A 26,210-nucleotide genomic window follows, 5' to 3' on the forward strand; every position below is an offset into this window, starting at 1 on the left:
CCATAAAACTCAGCCTATTGCTGTGGAATGTAAAACAGTAGAAAAGATCATTTTGGAAGTACTTTTGGAAAGAAAGAAAAACTGTACACTGAGCCACACAGAGATTTAAAATGTTTTCTGTTTCTTAAAGCAATTTTCATATACTTTGCCAGCCATAAGAATCTTCACCACCCAGGGAGTTTGGTCCTAAGCTCCAGTAAACCGTGCCCTATAGCACTGGCTGGCATTTATTTACAGAGTTAGCAATGTTACAGAGAGCAAACCAAGGATTCCTACAGCTGTTGAAGCTACATGAGAGGCTTTTCAGGCCTCTTTTCAGGAGCAATTGAGAGAACAGCAACAGAGGAACAACTGATAGTCACCAATGAACGAGCTCACCCTTCCCTGCAGCCTCACGGGCTGCTGAAGGATAGCAAGAGAGTCCGAACGCAGGGTCTGGTGTATATCTGAAGCACATAGGATGTGAGACAGATATCAGAAATGGTACAAAATCACTGAGCTGTCACACAGAATACCTGCTCCGAGGGCTAGAAACCAGCTCCATGGAAGGTGAAAGGCCCTCCCTGCAGCCAAGGGCCCACAGGTCACGCTGCAGGCCTTGACGACTTGTCAGAGTCGTTCTTCATCTTCACAGACGTGGTGGCAGGGCAGAACTGAGAATACAGCTGAGCCAGCAACGCCTGTGACGTGATCTCTAGCCTTGTCCCATGGCTCAGCTTGTTCCATACGTGCACTGCATAGGTGTTATTAAGGAGCCTGTGAAGCTCCGAGGAGCTGATTGCTTCAAATAACTTATGCCAGTCCTCCCAGCAAATGGGATAAAAGGCTTCTTGGGGAAGAGCACTCACTCCTTTGCAGCTCATAGCATCCGGGATGTTACTGATGGAGCACCACTTCTTGAAGACACGTGTTAGGAGGTGTGGGCCCTGGTGTGCCCAGATCCAGCCTTTGTAATTATCCACAAAGTCCTTCATGCAGAGCTCCATGAACTTGTGTTTGGGCTTAAAGGACAGAAAGGCCCCGTTCAGTACGTCCTGAGACTGCATACCGAGGGCATTGGTGAGGTTCTTTAAGTTCTTGAGCACAATGAAGTCTGTGTCCAGGTAGATGCCACCAAATTTCCACATGATGGCAATTCTGCAGGCGTCAGACAGGACAGGTAAGAAATAAGGCTCCTGGCGCTGCTGAGCCTGCAAGTACCACTTTGCCAGAGGTGTTCCAGAGAAAAGCTCCCGCAAGTTCAGGGGCTGGAATTCCACGTTGGGGAAGTAGCTCAGCAAGGAGAAGCCCCAGTGGTTGGGTAGTGAGGCGTTACCGTTTGCCAGACCTTTCATGAGCACCACGACCCTGGTCCCAGGGTGCGTCCGGGCCGCTGACTCCACAGAGCACACGAACAGGTCACTCGGGTTAGTTCGCTCCGAGGTCTCCACAAAAAACACATCCCCTGGGGAAGGAGGGGAGCCACGGGCAGCAGGAGGGGGAAGGCAAGGCAAAACGTGTTCATGCCTGCTTTGTGTAGAGAAGCTGTGGAGCTGGCCCTCAGCATCCTCCCCAGTTCTCCAGTAGAACATGACGGAGGCAAAGAACACAAATAAAACAGTGAGGATAAACAGGGCCCCGAGCCTGTGGCTCAGCAGCACCATGTTCAGTTTTAGCAGGCACCCGGACATCCTGGACAGTCTCACCTCCGTCAGAGCCTGCTCTCCCAAGACAACCGTCGTGATCTGAAGGGGAGGAAAGAAGAAAAAAACCTGACAGGCAAGGCAGCAGACCAGAAGCCTCGGGACAGTGCCACAGCAGAGCAGAACTCTCCGTCAGGGCAGCATGCTTAAATTACGCCTTTTGGTTATTTCTGAAACAGTCTCCTGGCTTCTCCATGCTGTCACAGGGCTTTCAGATCCCACATCAGAAACTACTGCCCATCTTTGGACCCCCCTCTTTCAAACACAGAATAATGACAAGTCTCTCCTTTCTGTGTATCACAAACCAAGACTAATCCTCAATTCTGTCCATGTATATCGTCTGTGTAAGTTGTCATAGCTTGCCACTTGGAAGTGTATGCAGCATTTGACACACAAATGGCATTCCTTTGTGGTGGTGCACAACAAACTCTGGGAACAGCGTTAGACACCTTATCTACCACTGTCTAGAATTTCAGGTCATTCTGCACGAGACATACAAAAAACCCTAGGACAAGGAAATAGGAATGCTCCTTATGAATATTCCTGGAGCTCTGCCAACAGACATTGCCTGGAACTGCTGCCCTGATGAGAGCTTTTACTCACGATAACGTTTTTTTCTCCTGATACACAACCTGTCCTTCCCCAAAACCAAGCACAACACTAAAACCTCAGTGCTGTCATCAGTTCCTATCAAGAGGCCTCTATCTCCCAGGCTGTTGAACCAGCAGTTGCTGCCTTTTGAAATCAACCACCCACCCCTACAGAGAGCCTGGCTCACTTTTCATAGCACTGCAGCATGGATGCAGAATGGATGGAGAATGGGAGGGGAACTGATACACGGCAGCTTTGGAGGCAGATGCAGATGATAAGGACAAGAACTGCCTAGGTAAAGAGAGTTTCAAGGCTGCTTCCCAACCCTGCTCCTCTGCCAAGTCCTCACTTCTACCTCCTCTGGTAGATGGTGCTGGCTAACCCAAATGTCACCGACCCAGGATGCAAAGGCCATACTGGCTGTGACCTGCTCAGCTCTGCCAGCGGAATCACCTGGTGATGGATACACAATCCCCCCGCCACCCTACCGTTACTTCCTCTCTTTCTCCCGCAAAAGAGAGGAATGGAGAGGAAAAGGTTATTAACAAGGTAGCAACAAAAAGAGAAGTAATTCTAGCTACATTCTCAGCATTAGCATCAGTATTTCTGCCCTCGCCTCCCCTTAAAGTGAGGGACAGCAGAACCAGCACCTCCTAGACCCACCACTGGGGCCCCAAAGGTCGATGCACAAAAGCACATGAAGAAGCAACGAGGAAGATGATGGCATTTAGGACAAGAGGAAGTGGCCTCAAGTTGTGCCAGGGGAGGTTTAGATTAGATATTGGGAAAAATTTCTTCACTGAAAGGGTTATCAAGCACTGGAACAGCTGCCCAGGGAAGTGGTTGAGTCACCAGCCCTGTAGACGTGGCTCTTAGGGACATGGTGTAGTGGTGGACTTGCAGTGTGAGGTTTGCAGTTGGACTTGATCATCTTAAAGGTCCTTTCCAACCTAAATGATTCTATGATTTCTCCTGCCTCCCTCTGCTCCATCTCCAAATCAAATCCCCATGCTCTAGAACAGAGAGCTTCAGGAAACAACAAAAGCTTTGATTAAAACAGCTGTAACCAAACAGACAGGGAACAGGAAAGAAAACTCAGCTGGCACGATCCCATTGTCATTCACCCCTGGTTACTGTGATGGGGTCACACACTAAACTCCCCGTGTAGCCAGAAAATGACTTCTCATCTGCACTGGGAGGTTTTCAAATGCAACAGCACGGAGCGCCGCTCTCCACTCGGCACTGTGGCTTGGAGGACAGAGGAGAGGTAGTCAAGACACAAATCATCAGCTCTGGGTTCCCAGAACATTTTCTTCTCCTGCAGAGAAATGCCAGCATGTGCTGTGAGTGTTATAGACAGAAACAAAACCTCACTCTGTTTTTTTACATACTTATTTCCCCCTCCCTACAGCTGGTTCAATCCTGTAAATGATTTTTAGCTTGGTGAACTGTAGAAGAGAAAGCAGGTACAGGCTTGAGGGGACAGAGCCTTTGCTGTAGAGAAGGCAGGAAAAGCATGGCTCTAATCTAACCATGAGCAAGCTTCAAGGTTACATGCATATTTCTAGTAAGAGGTGGAACTTCTACTGCAATAGCACTTCTGTATATTTAGAAATACATTTCTGCTTTTGTAGCAGATAAGAGGACATTTTAGACACTGCACTAGCCAGTCCATTTATTTTGCAAAACAAACACAGGAAATCTCGCTCTCTACCTTCCTCTGACATTGCAAGTGCCATTGCACAGAAAGTGAAAATACTACTCACCCGTCCCTGCTTTCAAGCTGTCACAGAAGTCACTGCTCTGCTGGACAAGATTTTCAAGAGGTTAGTGTCTCTGAGAGTTCCTATAACTCTGGCCTGGCACTTCCTTCTTCTGAAAAGAAATGGTGAAAAACGTAGTCTGAGCATTTGGAAAAAACACGCAGACCAAGGAGGACGTGACATCATATACCTTCAGCTAATACAGCTGCTGATATAACGGTCATGCAGCTGTGCTGTGAAGAACACATCTAATAAGAAATTAATCAGAAAAAAAAATAAAAGAAAAAAACAAAAGAAGGAAATTGAAACCCCATTATCGCTACGCATTAAGCTTTACTCTGCAGCAGGAAACCGCTTGCTGTTTTGTTTCCTACTCCTTTGCTAAGAATTCCCTGTGCTCATGCTGCTTGGGTGGCTGAGAACTGAGCCGAGAACTTCACAGAGCTGCCTCCTCCCATCCAAGGCTTCACTTCTGAATGCTTCTTTGAACACACACTCTCTCAAACAATTAATTTACTCATTCATTTGGGAATATTCCCCCTTATGTCAGATACTTAATTGAATGACTTTGCCAAATTCAGGTATCCCTCATTTTATGACAGTTTCCCCTTGTTCCTGTGCTCTATGGTGACTGACCTTCTGTTACAGAAGACATGTTGACACATTCATAAAATACCATCTTTATCCATACAGCCACTAAGTTTAGGGTTTACTGCAGTTTCTACTTAGTTGCCTGCCACAAAAGTCAGGCCTATGGCTCTGTAGCTTCCCAGACCCCTCTCCCCGCCCCAAATCCTTCCAAGCACTGCAGCACTGCAGACTCGTAAGATGCCAGCACTGGGGAAGCTCTTTGGAAAGCACCTTAAGCTATTCGCAGCCCTTTCATCAGTGGAGCTCTTGAGGCCTCAGGTCAGGCCTGATCTGGTCACAGAATCACAGAAGGGGTTGGAAGGCACCTCTGAAGATCCTTTGTCCAAGTCCCCTGCTCAAAGCAGAGTCTCCTAGAGCAAGTTGCTCTAGGTGATGTTGGAGAATGAAATGTTACATGCTCAGATCACGATGAAAGCAGTTAGAATTGCTTTTACATAATTACATTAGAATTGTATAATTATCAGATTATGACTTCTGTAGAAGGTCTCAAACCTCCAGGCCTAAACCTTAGTATAACCAGTATAAACGACAGTCTTAGGCAGAGATAAACAGATGTTTACAGGAAAACCATTGCTGTGTCTACTGCAGAAGTGCAAATGTTGTTTGCAAAGTAGAATATGAACTAAGGATGTGAATAAAGATTTTCCTTTCTTTTGTTTTCCTTCTGTGATTTAAATTGATACAGCTTATGCCTAGGCAATTAGCAGATTTAACCTATGGAGCTAGACGGACCTGCAAATAAGCAGAAAATTATAAGAAAGAAGGTGCACAGGGATCATCTAGCTATTAGCAAATACACCTGCTGGGCAAGAGGGGAGAAGAGGAAGAGCAGAGAGTAACAGAAACAGAGGCACAGACTAAGGATTCTTTTTGCCTGAAATGTTGCAAGAAGAAAACTGCAAAAGAGAAGCACAATGATCCCTGACACCCAGACACTCTCTGATCACCCGCCCAAAGGGACCAGGAAGGGCGATCCCCTGGATGCCTGTGACTTTGGCTGCCAGAGCTCATGCTTGCTGTCAAATACACTCTTTGTCTTGTACGACCAGGCTGCTCTCTCCTAAGCTGGCCTGTCTGCAGAGGGCAGGGAAGCAACAAGCCCAGCTCCTAGGCTGTGGGGAGGAGAAAAGCTGAACTGCTGAGCAGGCAGCTGCTGAGGCTGTAGAAAACACAAATAAGAGTCAATTTAGAATCTGAATATTTAATCAAGTCACAATGCTCCCAAATAAGAGGGCTCCTGGGAAAACTGGAATTGAGATGGAGTGCTCCCACAGTGTAGAAAGAGCAACTACAACCACTAGCAGTATTCAGCTGACATAACCCCAGGTAGAGGGAGAAACTCCTCCTTCCAGTCTTGTGAGCTCTTTGAACCTGTCTTAAAAGGAAAATTATCAATGCCTGTCCTGTGAGCCTACCTGCACGTGGCGCACATCCCTAGGGTCGGGAAAGAAGACCCAAACCTAGTTGTTCTGTGTTCAGAGGAGATGAGGTGGATTCTCTGTCCTCAAAGTCTTCCCACTGCCCTCCCTTTTTGTGTGTTCTTGTGTTGGCTTCTTGGTCACCACATTTGCTAGATCTCACCCAGCGGTGACAAGAAAACACAGGGTGGCTCTCGCACTCATCCCTGAAGAAAGGAACCTGTAAAAGAAATGTAACCTATATCTCCTACTAGTATTAACTAAAATGGATTGAGAATGTAATGCTTTGATGTCTCTCAGAACATGCTTAAATACAGATTTACAAGAGAGACTGGTTAAATGTGGTTTTGTATCTTAAACTGAGCAAAATGCTTTGGACAGTCCCTTACATAGCCAACATTTTAAAGCAATAGCTGTGCCCTCTCATGGCCAATTCAGCTATCATTTCTGCACTTCTGTGCATTAAAAATAGCCTTCTGAGTTTAAGGAGGGTGCTGCTGGGGAAGCAAAGGACCCAGTGCTAGAGGAATTGAGACTGGGGCTGGGCTGGAGAATCTCACAGAGCTGAGATTGGCCAGAATATGTCATGAACACCCAAATCTAGCTCCACAGGCTAAATGAAAGTACACTGTGCTATACCTTCCCTTCTTTCTTCGTTCTATCATTGCTTGTCTTTGTTGCATAATTCCAGTGCAACTTCAACTACCTTATGCCATTAAACTATTTAAAAGCTACATTTATGGTACATCAAGTAGCAAGATGGCAACGCAGCTTTGATCAACCTTGGAAGAAGTGATTGCACAAGTCCCAGTTGTCTTTAAGAGAACGAACCAAGTATTCTTGAGTTTAGCGATGTCCCTTCAAGTAAGTGTGTGGACATATGAACAGAAAAACACTGGAGGGGGTGTGTAAATTTGCGACAAATTCAGTAACAAAAACAGAGAGGAAAAAGGTCCAGCAAAGTGCTGCTGCGTACCCAGGTAGCTGCTAGGAGTGTTGAACAATATCACTGATGACAAGCAGCCTGACAGGAGTCAGGGGACCCACCAGAAAACAGCTGAAGATCTCCATTTTCTCCAGATTTACATTACCAACAAGAGCAGAAGAGGTAAGATTTGACAATACCAACATTCAGTGGGTGACTAATCAGTCCGTTAGGCATAGAAAAGCAGAGCAGTGCCAAACAGGGATGAATCCACCAGCTAATTAACCCTAGTATTTAGGGGAATTAGAATTTAGCATTTTAGCAACAGCTTCAGAGCTCCTCCTTCTGACCCTAGAGAGAATGGCAGACCAAGCATGTGCGAATATTTCAGGTGAGAGCAAGTACTGTAATTGTAATGGGTATAAGTGACAATAATGTCACTTATGCCCGAGGCATAAGATACTGCAGCTGCAGAGGACACTTAAGGCACCTGTCTCTCAACTGCATCTTTGGTACTTAATCACAACTGCACCTTCCCAGAGTGTACCCTGCAATATCCAATTCCACTTACACACTTTTTAGAACTAAGTTTTCTCCTGAAATAAAAGAAAGAACAGTGAAAATACCCACTCGTATAGCTGTAACGCAGTGCTGGACAGACACTCCATAGGGTAAGAAGAATTAAGAGCAAACCACAGCAAAGAGTCAGAGGATGATATTAGCAAGTTTCTGCAAAAGATAAATGGATTACGGGGAGAAATGATACAGCAGGTTTTATAGCTGTCAATTCCCAAATTACTGTACATCTCACTGAAGTTACCCAGAAAAAAATATACAGACTCTGTTATTTGCAACAGAGAGAACCAATGTGGTACGTAAGTAATGGCCACAAAAGAAGATCACACAGCCAGTCACGGCAACATCATTAAGCTTCAACTCAGCTTCAGACTTCCTAAATAAAATAAGCAGTAGTCTAAGATTAGTGGAAAATGGTCAGGAATGCTGTTACACTTTGACAGAGTAGGAAATTTGTTGAATGAATTAAGACAGAGCTGTAACAGCTTCCAATTCCAGTTAAGTGAGCTTGCTCAGTAGCTTCATCACTTGTAAAATAAAGCTAGCAGGAGCTGTTTTTTTCTCAGACAGGATTAGCTTGCACCCAGTGGCAGCGCTACTTGAGAACGGTGGCACATGAATTCATGAGAGATGCATTCTTCTAAGGTCACCGGTGCTGTCAGCCACAGCCGCGGTGCCACTGCTTGCTTGGCAAGCTCAGGGACAGCACATGCCAGCACTAACCCCTGAGCCAGCTGGGGAGCCCAGAACCAGCTCTCCAGCTGTGTCCCAGCAGCGCTGAGCCGCAGGGAAGGATTGCTTCCCCTTGGCCTTGCAGGCAGTGCCCTGCGTCACGCAGCCCAGCAGGCTGTTGGCCGCCTTTGCCACAGGGGCACACTGCTGGCTCCTGGCCAACTCCTCATTCACAGGGACACAGAGTTATCCCTCACCAGCTGCATCTGTCTTTGTTGAACTTAATGAGATTTCTGCTGCCTTGTTTCTCCAGCTTGCTGAGATGACTCTCAGAGGTCGATTACCCACCTTGTCTATCAACCACTCCTCCCAGTTTTGCATCATCTGCAAACTTGTCAAGGTTGCATTCCGTTCCATCGTCATCAAGGTCATTAATAAAGATGTTAAGCAGTGCTGGCCCCAGCACAGATCCTTGAAGCATACCACTAGTTACTGCTCTCCACCTGGACTGTGTGTCACTCATCACAGTCCTTCAAGTCCAGAAGTTCAGCCAGTTTTCAATCCACCTCACTGTGTTTATGTAGTCCACATTTCATCAGTATGTCTACGAGGCTGTTATGGAGACTGTGTCAAAAGCCTCACTAATGTCACAATAAACAACATCCAATGCTCTTCCCCTGTCCACTGAGCTGGTCATTTCATCATAGAAGCTATCGGTTTGGCCAGGTATGACTTCCCCTTTGTAAATCCACGCCAGCTACTCCTAATCACCTTCTTGTCCTTAATATGTCTGCAAATGACTTCCAAGAGGATTTGCTCCACCACTTTCCCAGGGTTCAAGGTGACATTAACTGGCCTGTAGTTCCCTGGATCCTCTTCCTTGCACATCTTGAAGATAAGCAAGATAGAAGTGACTTTTGCTCCCTTCCACTTCCCTTGACCTCTATGACCTTTCAAGCATAACAAAGAGCTGTCTCACCATGACATCAGCCAGCTCCCGCAGCACTTGTGGATGCATCCCATCAGGTCCCATCATCTGCCTGGTCATTCAGTCCTGACATGTATTCCATGGACATGTGATGCACAAGAGACTGCGGCAGGCATCTCCCCCCAGGGAGGGATCACAGTATAGAGAAACATCCCCAAGTTCCTCTTACCTGTAGCCAGATGCAGAAATTAATTTTGGTTTGCTTCAAACTGATCTCTGAACTCCCTTTCAACCTCTCATCTCCTACTGGCCTAGCAGGCTTCCTGTTCCTTCTGCAGTTGGAAAAAAAGAGTAACAACATTGGTAGCTTTAATATCTTTGGAAAATTGTTTTTCAAACAATGTTTTCTGTAGCCTTATGGTGTTTTCCTATTTAACTTGCCAGACTTTATGCACCTACTTAGTTTTCCCCCTGGACATAGATTCCACTTTGCAAAGAGTATGTCTCACTTCTTGTACTGCTACCAACATACTGCAAAGCCATGGCAGCTGCTATTTGGCTCCATCATTATACACAAATTTAAAGGTCAAGATCTCAGCTTGAGCTGTAATGGTAGGGTTCAGCTGAAGTGATTTCCTCCTGTAGTTTTCTCTTCTGGACTATGCCTGTTCATCTGAGTGACAGGCATGGCTGCAAAGAAGACACCAGAGATACCACAAGCCAAGTGCACACAGGGAACGGTCACAAATACTTGAAAGAGATGAACCTGAAGTACATATGAAAGACCAGAGTGCCAATGTTCACAAATGGCACATCCACACAGAAATTTGTTTTTCTTCTTCTCTCGTGCTGAGGAAAAAACACTCCTAGGCAGACCTCAGCTCCCAACATATATAAGATTAAGGCAGATAACTGCACTTTTCACCAAGAATGGCTCTTAAGCTACTCTGCATCACAGCCTTCCTGGACAACACATTTTGGGAGGAGGAAGAAGAAACAGGGAGGAGTACAACAGGGCAAAAAAGAGCCCTACTACTACTTACTGCGCATCTTAGATCCCCCCAACACAAGAGCTCCTGGCATAGGAGAGTTCTCAGCCAGAAAATAATCATCATTCGGTCTCTTCCCAGGAGAAGGGGTCCAGCATTACCTTACTGATCCTTTTTTACTCCTCTTCTGTCGCAGTGTCCAATTCTGCATCTCCAACCCCCTCCCCTGGCTTCTCTCCTTGATGTACTGCACACCTGTGTGCCAGTTAATCTGCACGAGCTCAAGGACAAAGGAGACGGGGTGAGAAACAGCCAGTGCCTTCTCACCACTTCCCATCATCCCTGACTGCACATCAGCAATGCAGAAAGCACAGACAACTATTTTACATCTCGAGGGAAAACTGCTGCCCTGGCTCTTGAGTTAAGGAGTCACAATAAAACCCCACTGTAGAGCAGACCCCACCAGTCCTTTCACAGACTCTCAAAACGCTCCCCTGGACTCCAGGTTGTTTAGATCAGGCTCTGAAAGGCAGGTGGGAAAATGAATGGCTGCAGCACGCACAAGCCTTCCACTTTTAGGACTACAAGAGTACAGACGCTGTCACTACTAATGGAGGCTGTAGCCCATCACCCAGGGAAAAAGCAACATTTCTAATGGAGTTTCCTATTCCATAACATCCAGACCTTCAGGTAGATTGCAGATCATGAAGGATGGGGTGATACCTGGTTGGATTAGGAATCAGTACCACACACTGTGCGTTCCTCTCTTCCCCCCGCTCAGGTCCCAAAGGGGGCAGGTGGTCACAGTCCACAGAGCCTTCTTTCCACGTGTGCTTATGCTCAACTTGTCTCATCTTCATTCCACACTCCTAATTTTAGTGAGTCACTTCAGACACAACTTTAAAATGCTTTTCTGCATAACAGTTAACAGATTGCTCAGACCTACCACCAACGCCTCGCAGAATAAAATGGAACACCATAGCAGAGAAAAGTAATAGTAAAAACTATTTATTTTTCTTTCTCAAGACAAAGGGAAAAAGGCCAAAGGCTGCTTTGGTTTGATTCTCTCCTTATCAAACCTCAGAACATTGACTCTACAGGGGAAAAAAAGACTAAAAAAAACAAAAAACATCCTCCACTTATCCAAAAAGCAGCAGTACATCAAGCCAGATACTCATTGCAATGGGTCCCAAACACCCTCAGTCAGTTCATGGTATTGCCACAGTAGAGTCCCCTGTTGCGCCTTTACGATCACCATTTTACCATCTCTGGTAGGGGTTCCTGGCTCACTAAAATTCCTGTTGTGTAGCCCAAATGACCCAAAACAGAAGGAACCAGTAGAAGGAGAAACCACACCTCACTGACCACACACTAGGCCAGGGCTGACAATTTTGCAGCTGCTTCTAAAGAAAGCAGTGAAAAAACCCCACAGAGTAGTGACAGTGAGAGCAGGGAGTGGAAATCCATTTATACCGCTTAGCATGCTGAAGAATGCTTATACAGTCAGGAAGGTCCGCTGTTTCCCTACACAGTCTTTGTTCTTCAAGATGTTTAATGTTGGGAAGGCTGCAGACATTCAAAATCCTGAATGCCTCCAGGATACACCGTAAAGCTGGGCAGAAAAAAGGGGCAGCACTACTCACATACACACACGTGGTGCCAGCCACTGGAGGGGTGTTTCCAGCACCTTCTTCACTCCAGAGCAGCTACTGGCGCACAGACCTCTCCCCCCGCCCAACTCACAGGCAGGCAACTTTCAATCCAAGCAGCACTGGCCTTCGATCAACCCCAGACAGAGCAGCATTTAAAAAAAAAGTGCACGCTCTCCTTAAGCTCGCATGCACAGCCACGTTCCCTGAGGGACAGGGAAGTGTTTGTAAAAGATGGGTAATTTGTCTTTCTCATTTTTATCATCAAAGAAGGGACAAATAAACCTGAGACAGAGAAGTTGCATGCACAGTCTTTTACATTTTTGACCATTGCCTTGACTGAACTGAGCAAACTTCATATCGCTTCGGGTTGACCTGAGAAACAGAAGAGGCCTCAGACAGCTGCAGATCTAGAAATCATTTGAGTCACACTCAGAGAACTTGCAGGACCATGTGAAGGAGCTGTCGCTTTGGGGCCAGGTGACACTGAAGATCTGACCGACCCGTAGTTATCAGAGGGGTCACTGGACCACCCCACTGCTGTTCCTAGGCATAAGAAAAGGAGGCACATTGGAGGCAGGAAAGATTTGACAATGAGACCATAATCTTAGTAGTGTAAGAGAGGGGATGGCCAGTGCTCTGCTCATCTGCATTAACCCTATCATAGTGCCAAGCTCACGTGCCTCAGCAATCCCCTTTAGAGTGTGGTGGGGACCAGATGGAACGATGCTGATGGTCTTGGCCTTATTCTTGTTTCTCACTGCTCTCTCTTCATTATTTTCAGACAAGAACTGTAAGAGCATCAATACATCCTTTTGGCCAGCAAGTCAAGGGACGAGTTTTCTCCCACAGTTTGTCCAACAAATTCGCCTCTGTGGTGGGAACCCTCAAAGGCACAACAGCACCTTGGCGAGAGATACATTAACTTTCTCCACTGCAATTCAGGACGATGCTCAGGGAGAAGAGTAAAGCTTTGCACTGTCCTCCTCAAGACTTCCCAGGAGAGATTTGTACTCCTGAACAGTGAATTGCAGGAGTACTCCAGGCTACTTGAAGATGTCCACCACAAATGACTCATAATGGACTTAAATTTAGACAGTACACATTCCCTACCAAGCTCTCTAACCTTGGAAATACTTGGAAATATCATTCCTTTAGGATCCGTCCAAGTGCCGAAAGAGCTGGTGCATCTTAGATGCAGTTATGGACATCTGGTTACAGAGACAAACTCAGTGTAAAAGACAGACACACAGCTTTTCCTGTGTCAGGTGCAATTTAAGGTGTGATTTGGATGAGCTCTCCTGCTCACTGCAGGGTGTTAATTTGTCACTACTACAAAATAAATCATTGCTGCACAAGAACTTCTAAATGATGAGCTGGCCTCAGATACTCATGTTCTGATTGACACCAAATTTCCACGTTTTCAGATCTATGACATCAAACAGAGACCACAGCATCCTGCTTCCTGCTCAAACCAGACATGAGGAAGTCTCCTCCACCAAAGGCTTCTGAAGAGGAGGGAATGAAAAGACAAAGAAGTCGCTTCAGCCCGTTCTTTCTTCTCTGTTTTCCTCTACGTTTTTCCCAGGACACCTCCTCTAGCACATCCTTAACTTCCTCCTCAGTTCCTGTTCCTTGCTCTCCCATCCTTTCACTGCTTTGAGGGACTGCACTTCAGAAGTCCTGCAAATCAGGCGATGGGATATGCATTTCTACAAAGGCCTCTTCCAGGTTTACAGCCGTAGAAAGGGGCCTCACTCCTCTGAAAGGCTGATGGAGGCTGCCACAAGCAGCCCAGCACCTGCTCTCCTCCTGAGATTTCTCTACCTGACCAAGCAGAGCAGAAGAAAGGTCCTGCAGAGAAACAACATGTTGCTGGTAGGCAGTTAAAGTCAAGACAAAGAGCTGCACAGACGTCGGCTGAAGCTACAGGCTCCACCTACACCCACCAATGGGTTTTATCTTCAACTCTCACCACTTCACTTCAAAAGAAGGTCCATTTGTGATGGAACAGCTGGAGAGTTGTGGGCTCCTGGGCAACATCTCTTAGCTGACCCTTGAGTCACTGCCGTTCAGAGTCCTTCTTCATGATATCATATGTGGCAGGGCAGAAGTGAGAATGCAGCTGAGCCAGCAAAGCCTGCGATGTGATCTCTAGCCTTGTACCTTGGCTCTTCTTGTTCCACACATGCACTGCATAGGTGTTATTAAAGAGGTGGTGAAGCTCCGAGGAGTTGACCACTTCAAAGTATTTCTTCCAGTCCTGCCACCGAATGGGATAAAAAGCCTCACGGGGCAGAGCACTCACTCCTTTGCAGCTCGTACTGCTCCGAAGACTCCTGATGGAGCACCACTTCTTGAAGACACGTGTTAGCAGCTGTGGGCCCTGGTGCCCCCAGATCCAGCTGTTGTAGTTCTCCACAAAGTCCTTCATGCAGAGCTCCATGAACTTGTGTTTGGGCTTAAAGGACAGAAAGGCCCCGTTCAGTACATACTTGGATTGGGTACCAAGCACATTGGTGAGGTTCTTTAAGTTCTTGAGCACAATGAAGTCTGTGTCCAGGTAGATGCCACCAAATTTCCACATGATGGCAATTCTGCAGGCGTCAGACAGGACAGGTAAGAAATAAGGCTCCCAGCGCTGCTGAGCCTGCAAGTACCACTTTGCCAGAGGTGTTCCAGAGAAAAGCTCCCGCAAGTCCAGGGGCCGGACTTCCACGTTGGGGAAGCAGCTCAGCAAGGAGAAGCCCCAGTGGTTGGGTAGTGAGGCGTTACCGTTTGCCAGACCTTTCATGAGCACCACGACCCTGGTCCCAGGGTGCGTCCGGGCCGCTGACTCCACAGAGCACACGAACAGGTCACTCGGGTTAGTTCGCTCCGAGGTCTCCACAAAAAACACATCCCCTGGGGAAGGAGAGGGACCACCAGCAATGGCATGGGGAGGAGAAGGCACAGAGTGAGCACAGCGGATTTCAACAGGCAAGCTGTAGACCTGGCCTCTGCCATTAGTGTCCCTCGTGATTCTCCAGTACAACACGATGGAGGCAAAGGACATGAACTTAAAGGCGAGGATAAACAGAGCCCTGAGCTTGTGGCTCAGCACCACCCTGGTCAGTTTTAGCAGGCAGCTGGGCATCCTGAGCCTTCTCATTCCCGTCAGAGCCTGCTCTCCCAAGACAACCGTCGTGATCTGAAGGGGAGGAAAGAAGAAAAAGACATTGACAGGGAAGGCAACAGACCACGAGCCTCAGGACAGTACTATGGCAGAGTCACATGCTGAACTCCCCTTCATGCCGGCATTACACGTTGAGGTCATCTTTAAAAAAAGCATCCTGGCTTCTCCATGCTGTCATGGGACCCTGTGGGACAGCTGTGTCTGAGGTGTTTCATTTCCCCAGAGGGGAACCACCTGACAGCCTTCCCCAAAACTGAGAACTTATCCAAAGCCCCAGGGCTATCATCTGTTCCTGCCAAGAGGTCTCAGCTCCCAGAACCACAGAATGGTACTTGTTTCCCTTCCGTGTATTCTTTGATAACCATCCTCTGTCCCATATTTGCTACAAAGCTCCACAACATGGGAGTGTTTATTATGTTCCTTCACACAACACCTCTGTTCTTCACCATGCACTTAATTTTATGTTTAAGACTCTAGACTTAAAGTACGTAACACTTCACTGAAAGAAATATATTTTTCCCTTCTTTCACCATTTAAAGCCATACTTTGTGAAAGATAATTGAATGTTACAACTGTAATGTACAGCAGACATCTTTAGAAGACACATTCTCCTCTTTTCCCACCTATTCTACACACAGAGCCAGACCTTCTCTAACAGTATGCTCCAGTGTAGGGGGACGCCTCTATACCCCCCTGTCAGGCAGTTGAGCTGGGATACACAGTGATATTTCTGCTTTTACAAGCCTAGTGTGACTGTCCTGGCCATCCCCCAAGTTTAGACCTCTGAAGACCAAAGTGTAAATACAACCATAAAGAGATATGTTGCAGCAGATGGAAGAGTAAAGCTGAGTTTCTTTCCCAGAAAGTCCAACAGGTTTTAACAGTTTGATATAAGGTGGGTCAACACACAGTCTAATTGAAGGGCACTGCCTTGCTCAAAACCTGCATAGTCGAAGTGGTGCCAGGCTCTTAATAAAGAAAAAAAAAAACTGTAAGGTTTCACAAGGAATATACACATTACAGAAAAAAAATTGTCTGAAAGATGCAAAACATTTTAATGTCTTCTCTGCTTTAATCCCCACTTCCCTTTTGGTAAAAGTTTGCATAATTTAAAAGAAATAAAATCAATACAATCCAACAGTAAAACCAGAAGTTTTGTGAGACAAACCAAAAATGTGCAGAACGTAACAGAGAACTACACTGTGCCTGCTGCAGATAGCTATGGGACAGCAGAACAGAGTGTTCCATTTCAGATTAATCATTCTTCAGTTGAAAAAAAAGAAAAATTTCCCCTGAGATCTTTTTATCTTCCAATTTTTTGCCTTCATTTGAACAAAACCCTTATCATCCTATGATTTTTCAACACACCTTCAGTCTCCCAGAGAGTCTGCTCTGGAGTGTTTCTGCTCTACCTGTAGACAACGACACATCACCGGACAGGGAATGGCCACGCCAGAGCGAGCTGCCCTTCCCCTCTGTACCCTCTGCCTTCCTGCAGACTCTAAGAGGGTATCACACATTTTCGTTCCATATAGTTGCAAGAAATGGAAAGACCCTGTCATGTCCCCTCCCTCTTTCATCTCTCCACTCGTGTTTGGACAGAAGATGAGCGAGGGAGTGAGATTCTTCTAAGCACGTTACACCTGGAGTACATGGTGTAGTTACCGCTAGGCTGGTAGTACTGCGCCAGCAGAGAGTGTGGGGATGGGGGGGAGAGATGGCTCTGCAACTCCACGCTGCAGAAACAGCATCAACGGCAAAAGTTCACCCCAGCTCTGCCCCACAATGAATCTTTAATAGCCTGAATATAAGGGTTTGCAAGTCAAACTGCATCTATTCTACAGCTTTTACCTACATGACTTGTTGAAGGCTGGCCACTCGTGAACGCCCGCAAGCGGCTGGTGCTGGCCCTTCTCTGGAAAGCTGTACTTGGCACAATGCCGACGCAGCGGTACGGGGGTATGTCAGTCTCACACATGGAGAGGGGAGACTCTACCCAGATTACGTCCCCATGGGGCTTTAGCAATGATATGGCCAGTGTTTGCACTTTACATCCCAGCATAATGAATATACTGCCATAGGCAAAGCATCCTCGACTGAGGGAATTTCACTTAATTAATTTATTACAAATTAACATAAACTTTTAACTACTGATTCAGATACTGGGGAGGGGGGGGGAGACCAAAGAACAATTAAACAAATGCTTTGGTAAACACCTTTCCTCCTCTTTTCCCGGGCTCCTCTCCTCCTCATTTCCTAGTCTGCACTTCCCTTGTTTTCTCTGTGGGTTACCCTCAGCCTGCCCCAATTCCTTCACTGAGGCAACACGTGGCACAGGAGGCTATGGGTCAGTGCATAACGGTTTCTTTTGGCTGCTCCTTGTATCTCACTTTCCCCCACTGCTCCTTGCTTCTTACTGCTCCTCTGCTCCAGCATGGGTCCTCCACAGCCCACAGTCCCCTGGCGTGTACAGGCCCTGGCACAGGTTCTCCACAGGCCACGGTCCCTCAGGGGTGTCCCTGCCCAGCATGGGTTGCAGTCCCTCAAGGGTACCTGCTCCAGCACAGAGCGCTTCCTTCCAAGAGAGCATCTCCAGCCACGGGCCAGTGTCCCCTTCCACATGTGTCCTCCACTTCTTCCTCCCTTTGCTCCAGACACGTCTCTTCACACATCACCTCACGCTTCCTTTTGCATGTCCCCTTGCACCTCCTCTCACATCTCCTCCTGTGTCTCCTCACATCTTTGTGTGTCTCCTTTTGTTTTCACACACGTCCTTTTGTGCCTCCTGCCCCGTGTCACCTTTTCATGTCCTTTTTTGTGACTCCTCACGTCTCCTTTTTTGCATCCTCACATGTCGTCCCGTGTTTGTCCTCACATGTGCCCTTCTGCATCTCCTCATGTGCCTCCTCCCACGTCTCCTTTCTGTAACTCCTGTCCCTAGCAGCTACCACCTTTTCTTAAATACATTTGAGCAGAGGCACTGTGTGCTGCTCTGACCAGTTGCAGTTTTGGTGTGCAACGGGCTGTTTTTATCTGTTCTGGAGCTGGCTGGAACCACCTGGAACTGGCACCAGGCAGCTCATGGCCCCTCTCCAACACAGTTCACCCCTGCAGCTCCCAGCTCCCCGAACCCTGCCAGTAACGGCCTAATACAGAGTACTTTGTAATGTTTAAATACAGAGAACTCCCTAGTTTATTTTTATCCTGTAAGGGTGAAATCCAGATTTCGATGTTGGATCACCAACTGGATTACCAACAGTTCTGCACTACCTAGTACAAAGAAAACTGGTTATAAAACAGGTTAGGTGGTCAGGGTTACTGACTTCCCAAATGACTCATTTATTTCCCTTTGTGGCAACATCTGCTTCAAAAAGTTCCCTGTAACACTCCTTAGAAATTCTTTAAACAAAGAAAATGAGTAACTGTGACACATCATTTACCTACTTGCAGTGGAAAGGGCTTGTCAACAATTTTTTGATAGCTTCAAGTTCCAGAGAACTCATTTTATAATTTGCTCAAACCTGTCAAAGCTTACCCTAAACATCTCCTTAGCACAGGTGAAATGACTCTACCAGTTAAGCAGGAAGGGAAGGACGTCCCAGCACTGCCATCCACCCGTACATCCTTCTCCAGAAAGCAAGGCTTTGTGCTGCACCTAAACCAACCTACGGAGAAGTTTCCAACAAAAGGGAGATTCCCTCAGGCCTCTGGGGCAGAAGATTTCACCTACAAAATAAAGATGAAGCTTTTCTGATGGTTTAGCTTCTACAGAACAGCTCAATCGAAGCACAGATTTGAGGGAGAGTAGTTAAGAGCACAACTGCTCCCTCAACGCTTCTCCCTTATGAACAGTGAGGAAATAGCAATGGCCCAGTTTGATTTCTTGTAAAGATACTCAGCAGCTGAACAGGAGAGAAGTATCTAAAGCAGTAAATAGGTGCAACAGGTTACAACTACTGTTTCAGAAAGCACCAGGAAAACCACAGGCTCCTCCAAGGCAGAGCAAGCACCTCTAGAGCTATAGCAAAATCTCCATTTCTTCCTACCGTGTCTGCTGGAGCCTCATCTGAAGCTGCAGGACAGCTGACGGGGATACACCACTGAAGTCCCATCTAGCAAATTCAATTGATGAAACAAAGAGGAAATGACCACGAGCACAGAAAAGACTGCCACACCAGTGCAAACATCCAGCTGCGTTTGCTTAAAATTCACTGATGTTTTTACCTTAGAGGTGCTTTGTGACTAAAAAGCAAAGCAAACGTGAATGGAGTTTCCTGACCCTGTCAGAAAGAGGCGCTTGAAGACTTTGCTGGGACAAAGAAGAGATGACAGCTGCAAACAGGTATGGGGTATCACAGCAGCAGAGTCAGGAGCTGGGTCCTCCCTCACAGAAACCAGGCTGCACTGTCCGGCAGGGCAGGGGACAGATCCACTGAGGTCATTTACTGTCATGCACACACCAAGCAATAATAAACTTGTTTGTTATTTTAAAGTACCTTCAGTATAGTACTTTCTGTGCAGTACAGCGTGCCACATCCCAGCATCAATCACAACCTCCACCCCACAAAGTGGCCTTCAGAAGCTGCCAGGTACCTTCTATTTCAGGCTCGACAGTTAGTAACCATGGCTGAAGCAATATGCTGTTGGCTCAGCAAGGCGCAGGGTGTGCCATGCAGGAGTTTCCACACAGCAGACAGGGCTGCAACTCACTGAAGGGGATATAGTAGAAGTTTAGGACATTTCTACATGGGTCAGGTAAAGTGCTGGTTTTAAATGCTTTGTTAAATATGCTCCCTAATATTGAGTCCAGGATGCTTTCCCAGATGAACAATAGAAAATATCTGGTCTTTTTGCTGCTGCTTCATGGAGAAAGTCAAATCCATGATTTCATTCCTCCCGGCCGACAAGTTTTAGCCCTTGCTTTGTTTTTTTCTCAGATAGCCATGACAAGTTTTTTGGGGGTACACCTATAGTTTTTACTCTAAAAGCCACTGGAAACATAAGTCACAAGAAAATACACAAAATCTTAAAATCTCACTAGCATCAAAGAAGAATTGTCAAGGTAAACATTTAAATAACATTTGGTGCACCAAAATTAAACATGTTGAGCTTGAATCTAGAATAACCAGTGGGCACAATTCACATCAAATACATTTGGTGTTAAGGCCCCCTTAAGTATAACCGGAAGGAAAAAAAATCTGCTGAAAGTTTACATAAACCAGTTCCCAGATACTGTGCTTCAGAGAAGCTACAGACACCATTTCCTTCCTTTCAAGCACAATGGAAAAGTAAAGTTTGCACAGCTTTCATCAAGAACAAATTCGGAAAAAAACGTATCTACACAACATGAGTTATTAAAGCGAAGTGCAGCGTCTTTCAGTCCGAAGACCGTACACAGCTCTGCTCTGCACTGCTCCTTCTGCTTTTATCCCTCCGCTTTGTCAAGTTCAGCACACTTGTGGACAGCACATAGGAAGTGATACTCCGAATTGTCCCTACGTGCTGTGGAGAGTTACGGTCAGGAGCGGTCTCTGGCAACACGCGGCATGAGGCAGCCTGCAGCAGGAAGGTGGGCACAGGACTCACGTTTGGAGCCGCGTGTTTCGTCCTGCCCCTGTGCCCAGACCGGACGGACGCAGACGCAGGTCGGTTTGTATGAAGCCGTTCACACGATCGCAGCCCAAGGGGGGAACGTGGCGGCCTTTCGAGGGCACACCGGGCACCATCGCTAACATATTTAAAACGCCTTGACTTTTTACACAGCCTGAATCTAAGTTAAAGTTTCTTGCTTATTAAGGCTTCCCCCAATACTAATACCATCTATGTAAGAGATAATGCGTTTGATTCTGTTCACTTCTGCACGCTTCACGGTAACGCACTATTTGCACTCAGCCAGCGCGTGTCAGGATCACACGTAACCTCCCTAAACACACTCCTCGTAAATTCAATGCTATTCATGCTCCACACGCCATTCACACAGAGAATTTAGCTACCCGATTAAGAGAGAGATTTCTAATACTGAAATTGTGACTGCCTGCTCAAATGAATACAGGGCTGAGCTGCTCAAATAAACACAGGGCTGAAGAGGAAGCATCATTTCTGACTTGCAGCTTTCCCAAAGCCTTCCAGGGAGCTCTGCAGGTGTGAGCAGCATCTCTGGGGCAAGGCCACCAAGGAGCAGGGTGTGGGGCGGGAGGGAGGGAAGGCCCTCTGGTCCCACCCCCACATGCCTCACCCACTCAGGCACACCTGAGGTTACCCAAAAAGCCCCAGGAAGATTAATTTTCTTCTTAACTTTACAAAAAGCTGTTGCTAGTCTTTAGACTATTTATTGAAATATAAGACTCCACGTATCCTTACAAGGCTCTCAAATGACCTCAAGTATTTCTTAGTGCAGATTTGTAAGTACAAGTGAAACACTACAGCCTGGTGTCTTCCTTAGATTTTTACGCCTGTTTCATGAGTAAAGTGGTAAGATTTACTTGCATCTGACAGACACAAGAGCAGAACACTCAGCAAAGCCCCCAGCACTAGGCACTGTACAGCTGGCCAGCACTGTGGGAGCTGTAACCCAACTCAGAAAGTCCTGTGATCATTCAAAGCACACCCCTCGGGGTTTTTTTGTGAGTCTCCATCCCTCCTCCACGGTGGGCCGTGGCCCCTTCACCTCCTCACGGCTGGTGCACCCCTCCCCACATTGCTGTGCTCCACACCTTCCTCCCCACTCTGCCATGGCCCGTAAAGACCCTGGTGAGCAGCAGCTATGTGGGATGCCTTCAGGAAACAGAGAGGGCAACAGCAAGCATCTCCAACCCAGAAACCTTGAGCTGTGAGGCAGGACAGAAGATGGAACTGCTCAACAGAGGAGAAAGAGTGCTACAAGGCAGCCTGGCTGCAGGCAGGGAAGTGCGGAGGAGATGAGGAACATGGAGAGGGCTTTTAAGGTGAGGCTTTTACAAGCCCTGACACTGTAGCCATGCCCGTGTCCGGCCCTGTACCCCATCGATCCGGACCCTGCCCCACAGACTGAGCCCAGCAATGCCTCAGCCCCGTGGCTGGGTCTCACGTGGGGCTCCTGGCTGCGCCCGCCCGCACCCCTCATCCCCCCGTGCACCCCTGTGTACTGCTGGGGTAACGCCGTATAGTGTCAGGGTGCTGGGCCAAACCAAGGTTCCCGGGGGTGGAGTGGTGAAGGGTTTTGACGAGCAACATGACAAGCACGGTGGAACAAGGAAAGGTGCAGGAGTCATTGCCGGGCACGAAGGGGAGCAGGAGCATTTACAGACAGACCCGGGTAAAGAAAGGCTGGCAAAATCAGGAACCCAGCAGCAGTGCGGAGTCAGACCGGTATCTCTCTCTGCCCAGAACAGAACAGGAGCATCTTATTCAGCACCACGTCAAGAAAAGTTTCCCAGTGCTTTCTTGTAAAGCTTAGCATCTGGGCCTTCTTTAACTGAAAGGAGCAGATTTTGTACCTCACAGCTTTTAGCTCTCAAGAAACAGACCACATAAACCCCTCATCAATACTTAAAATAAAAGAGAAGGCAGAATTTGGCTGCAGGAAGCAGTTAAAACAGAAGCATAAAATCTCACCTCTGACTTGAGATCATAGTGAAGTTCATCTCTACAATTCTTCAAGGATCTCGGGTGTTGTTTTTCTGTCTCTAACACACCTTCCTCCTGTACATATGGAAGAAGTACTTTCCTATCTGGCAGAATCACCACGAGACTGAACATACTAAAGATCGGGAGATATTAACCCATGTATCTTGCACAGATGGGAGGTTTTGCGCAATTATACAAAAATATAGAGTGTGAACACTTTCCTTTTTAACAGAAAAATCTAAATACTAACATCCTGTACTTAATCCTTCACTCAGAGGAGCAGTTGGTTCACAATGCCATAATCTGAAGTTCCACCAGACCTCCTAAACTGTTGGGCAGAGTTCCCAGCCCCAGTTTATAATAATTGTAAAAGCCAGTAGAGAGAAGCAAAGGGGTGAGCGAGTTACAAGCGGAGGGGTACACTGGTAATGTATCACCTGTTTCCCAGTGAAAGGGCTGCCCAAAATAAGATTCGTGAATCTGTTCTGGAATCTGAATGACCCAGCAACTTAAGGAGTTTTAAGTGTTTGTTTAGTCAGGAGTGCCTGTGAAAAAAAAAAACCAACCCCAGCCGAGAGCAGAGAAAGGAATCTCAAAGCCAGAAGACACAGTCCAAGCTTTTAACAAGCATGGGAAGCGCAGCCCTTGGGGAGATAAGTCATAGTACAGCCACGCTGACTGACCGAGGACCTGCCAGTAAAGACAAGAGGGGGGGACTCCAATCCCTCCTGCCATCACATGCTGGAAAACCACAGCAGCGTTGATAGCAGGACGGACCCAGCACTACACGCTGCTCATCTGGTCTCCCCTCTCTATATGGAACAGGCACATCTGCACGGTTTTCTATGGTAACTGTGACTGGAGACAGTGGCTTCTCTCTCTACTAATGACCAAATGCAATGAAAGTTAAGATGGAAGCAGGATTACTCTTAAATACCTCATGCCAAAGTATCTACTGATGACACAACAAAACCCAGGCAATGACTAATTGCTGCTAAAGCAAGTGGCCCCACTCCCTTCCCCCTCAGGCTCTTCCTTGATGCTCCTCTGACCCTGCTGTGACCAGCCCTGAAAAGCAAAGCACCAAAGATCCAATTCTGTTGAAAGATTTGATTTTCTTACTGGTTTAGCTCCCAGAACTGGTTTTGCTCCACTGCAGGGTGAGGCAGGCACAAATACTGGCACAGAGCATGAACAGGCAGCCAGGAGGCTGCATCCTTTTAGCATCGCAGAACTTATCAGTGGTAACACAAAATTGCACATCGAGGCCTTCACAGTCCACAACTACTGAAGTTGGCCCCGTGATACCCCTGAGCAGGAAAATCTTCATTAGAGCCGCTGTCGGATGGAAACAGCCAGTGCCCTGAGAGCCAGCAGAAATCCTGTGAGAAGGAAAACTTGGGGCATAGTTACCAGCTGCTACCTGCACAACACACCTGAGACTAATTCATGGCAGGCAGACTGCTATCCACCCAACATCACAACCTCCAGCTCTCAAGGATGACTTTGTGCTGTCAGACGAGGGGCATGCGAAGGAGAAGGGCCTTCACGTATGACTGACTCCCTAGTCAGTGCTTCCTCCTACAGAGCCTGTGCCTCCGGCCGCTGCTGGAATTGTGACAAGAACCAAAAAAGGGGAACTCTGAGTTCGGTAAGATTTTGCTCCTCTGACTTCCCTGCAGCAAAACCCGTGAATAATAGTGCAAAATCATTAGAGATCAGCAGAAGCTAGAGAAGGTCTCTCCAAGGTTAAGAAACATCCAGTCTATTCTGAGCAACCTCTCATGCATTAAGAAACAGTATGTTAGTTTAACCAGAATAGTTAACTCTTAGCCAAAGTTTCTAAACTTGCCTTCTTTCAGCAGCATTACTAGTTTTAGTTTCTCACAGTTCTTATGCCTCTTTCTTCCTGCTCTCGCCACAGCAAGTGTTTCTACAGCTCTATCGCGAGTCTCCATCTTTCTTCCTCAGACCTCGACGTTCCTCAGGGCACGTCTCTGCCTGGGAACACGACGGCCAGCTGCCCCCCCGCCCCTTCTCGCAGTGCCCCTGGCTCTCCCCAGCCAGCCTGTCACCGCTGGCAGAAAGGAATTCCGCGTTTCTCCGTCCATCCGACCCTTTTCTCTCTGCCGTCCCTCTGTGCAGCTGCCCCGCACGCGGACCCAGGGGTTCAGCTTTGGCCAGTCCTTCTCAAGCGGGATGGGGCCCTTTCGGCCACGACGTGCAGGTCCCTTCCCCACGGCTGCCAGAGTCCCCCCCTCCGCCAGCTGCCTCTGACAGCGGTGCCAGCACAGCAGAACCCCCCCAAGCCGCGCGGGAGCAGCTCCCCTTCCCCTCGGCCGAGGCGCCTGCCCACCCCCGGGACAGAGACCCCCCGGCCGGCAGCACCGGGGGCTGCGACCCGCGGAGCTCCGAGCGGGCACGGCGGCCCCCGGAGCCAGCTCCGAGCCGCCCGGGGGTCCCGGCGGGGGGCAGCCCCTGCTCCTCCCGTCCGCAGCCCGGCTCCGGCCCCCACGGAAGGGCCGCCCGCGGCAGGGGGTGGGCACCGCGCTGCGCGGGGACGCGCTCCGCTAGTGGAAAAGTTCCCCGCGGAAAAATGCACCTTTTCCCCAGCGGGGCGGGAGGACGAAGCCACCCAGCCCCGGCTCACGGGCACCCCGAGACCCGCGGACCGCCCCCCCCGGGGCCGCGGCCCCCGGACCCCGCGCCTCGTCTCACCCCCGCGCCCGCCGAGCAGCGCCGCTCCCTCCGGCCGCCCCGGGCACCACCGCCGGCGCCCGCCCCCCCCCGCCGGTCCCGCCCCGCAAGACGTACCCGTTACTCGCCGGAGGGACGGGGCCGCCCGCTGCCGCCCGCCCGTCCCCCCCCCCGACGGCTCCGAGCGACGGCTCCTCGCTGGGCACGGCTGCTTTGGGGGTGGTGGATCGGGGTTTTTTTCATCCATAATACATAGTTTTAAGGCTTTTTCTGCCCTCTCTCCCTCCTGCCCACCTCCAGGCGTTTCCCCTCCGCCCCCGGGCCGGTCGGCAGCTCCGAATCCGACCCGCGATGCTCCCGCGGAGCGCAGCGGGCGCGGAGGGGTTAAACCGACCCCGGTCAGAGACCTGGTGGCCTAAAGGGCTGCCAGGGTGCGGGCAGGAGCGGAGCTTCCCACCTCCTCTGACGCCAAGGGAAACGGGTACAAAGTTAACGCGAATCAACAAAAACGTGAAACTGAAAATTTTAGTTAAAAAAAAAAAAAGCCCGCAGATGAGCTGCTTACATGTTGCCTCGCAAGTTTCATATCTACCCTCAGGCAGGAGGACGTTTTGTCTAAATTACTCCTGACAATTGCTTGCTTAACAAGTTCTTAATGAGCTTGAATAAAGAAGGGAAGTTTGGGCTTTCATTTAGAAAAGCCCCTCTGACTGCAAGGCTGTTACAGAGTGGAGTAAATTGCATGAGAAGATCACCAGAGATTTTGGGAAGCAGGTGAGATGATAATCAGGAACGGTTTAGGTGGAGGGAATCAATCCCACCTGGAGTGGGCGCTGGACATGAGCGCTTTTGAGACACCTTCCAGCCCTGTTTTTCACAATTCCCATGA

General features: G+C 48.2%; 2 protein-coding genes across 8 annotated transcripts; both read right to left on the bottom strand.

Annotated features, from left to right (window-relative positions):
* Window positions 1–100: 100 nt before the first annotated feature.
* On the bottom strand, window positions 101–25,490 carry LOC141923889 (lactosylceramide 4-alpha-galactosyltransferase-like). Of its 6 annotated transcripts, none has more exons than XM_074825550.1 (3): window positions 25,343–25,400; window positions 4,040–4,148; window positions 101–1,724 (listed from the first exon to the last, which is right to left on the bottom strand). In XM_074825550.1, the coding sequence occupies exon 3, from the start codon at window positions 1,668–1,670 to the stop codon at window positions 585–587; it is 1,086 nt and encodes a 361-aa protein (XP_074681651.1). In that variant the 5' UTR covers window positions 1,671–1,724; window positions 4,040–4,148; window positions 25,343–25,400; the 3' UTR covers window positions 101–584. The 6 variants fall into 6 exon arrangements, with proteins under 6 accessions (XP_074681651.1, XP_074681652.1, XP_074681653.1 ...); XM_074825551.1 differs by having other exon boundaries at window positions 101–3,591; XM_074825552.1 differs by lacking the exon at window positions 25,343–25,400 and adding an exon at window positions 25,439–25,490 and having other exon boundaries at window positions 101–4,148.
* On the bottom strand, window positions 11,188–25,475 carry LOC141923888 (lactosylceramide 4-alpha-galactosyltransferase-like). 2 transcript variants are annotated; one of them, XM_074825548.1, is made up of 2 exons: window positions 25,439–25,475; window positions 11,188–15,034 (listed from the first exon to the last, which is right to left on the bottom strand). In XM_074825548.1, exon 2 carries the CDS (start codon window positions 14,993–14,995, stop codon window positions 13,907–13,909), a length of 1,089 nt encoding a protein of 362 aa, XP_074681649.1. In that variant the 5' UTR covers window positions 14,996–15,034; window positions 25,439–25,475; the 3' UTR covers window positions 11,188–13,906. The 2 variants fall into 2 exon arrangements, with proteins under 2 accessions (XP_074681649.1, XP_074681647.1); XM_074825546.1 differs by lacking the exon at window positions 25,439–25,475 and adding an exon at window positions 25,343–25,381.
* Window positions 25,491–26,210: the final 720 nt, after the last annotated feature.

This window comes from Strix aluco, chromosome 5, assembly GCF_031877795.1.
Source record: "Strix aluco isolate bStrAlu1 chromosome 5, bStrAlu1.hap1, whole genome shotgun sequence".
In the NCBI taxonomy this organism is placed as follows: domain Eukaryota; kingdom Metazoa; phylum Chordata; class Aves; order Strigiformes; family Strigidae; genus Strix; species Strix aluco.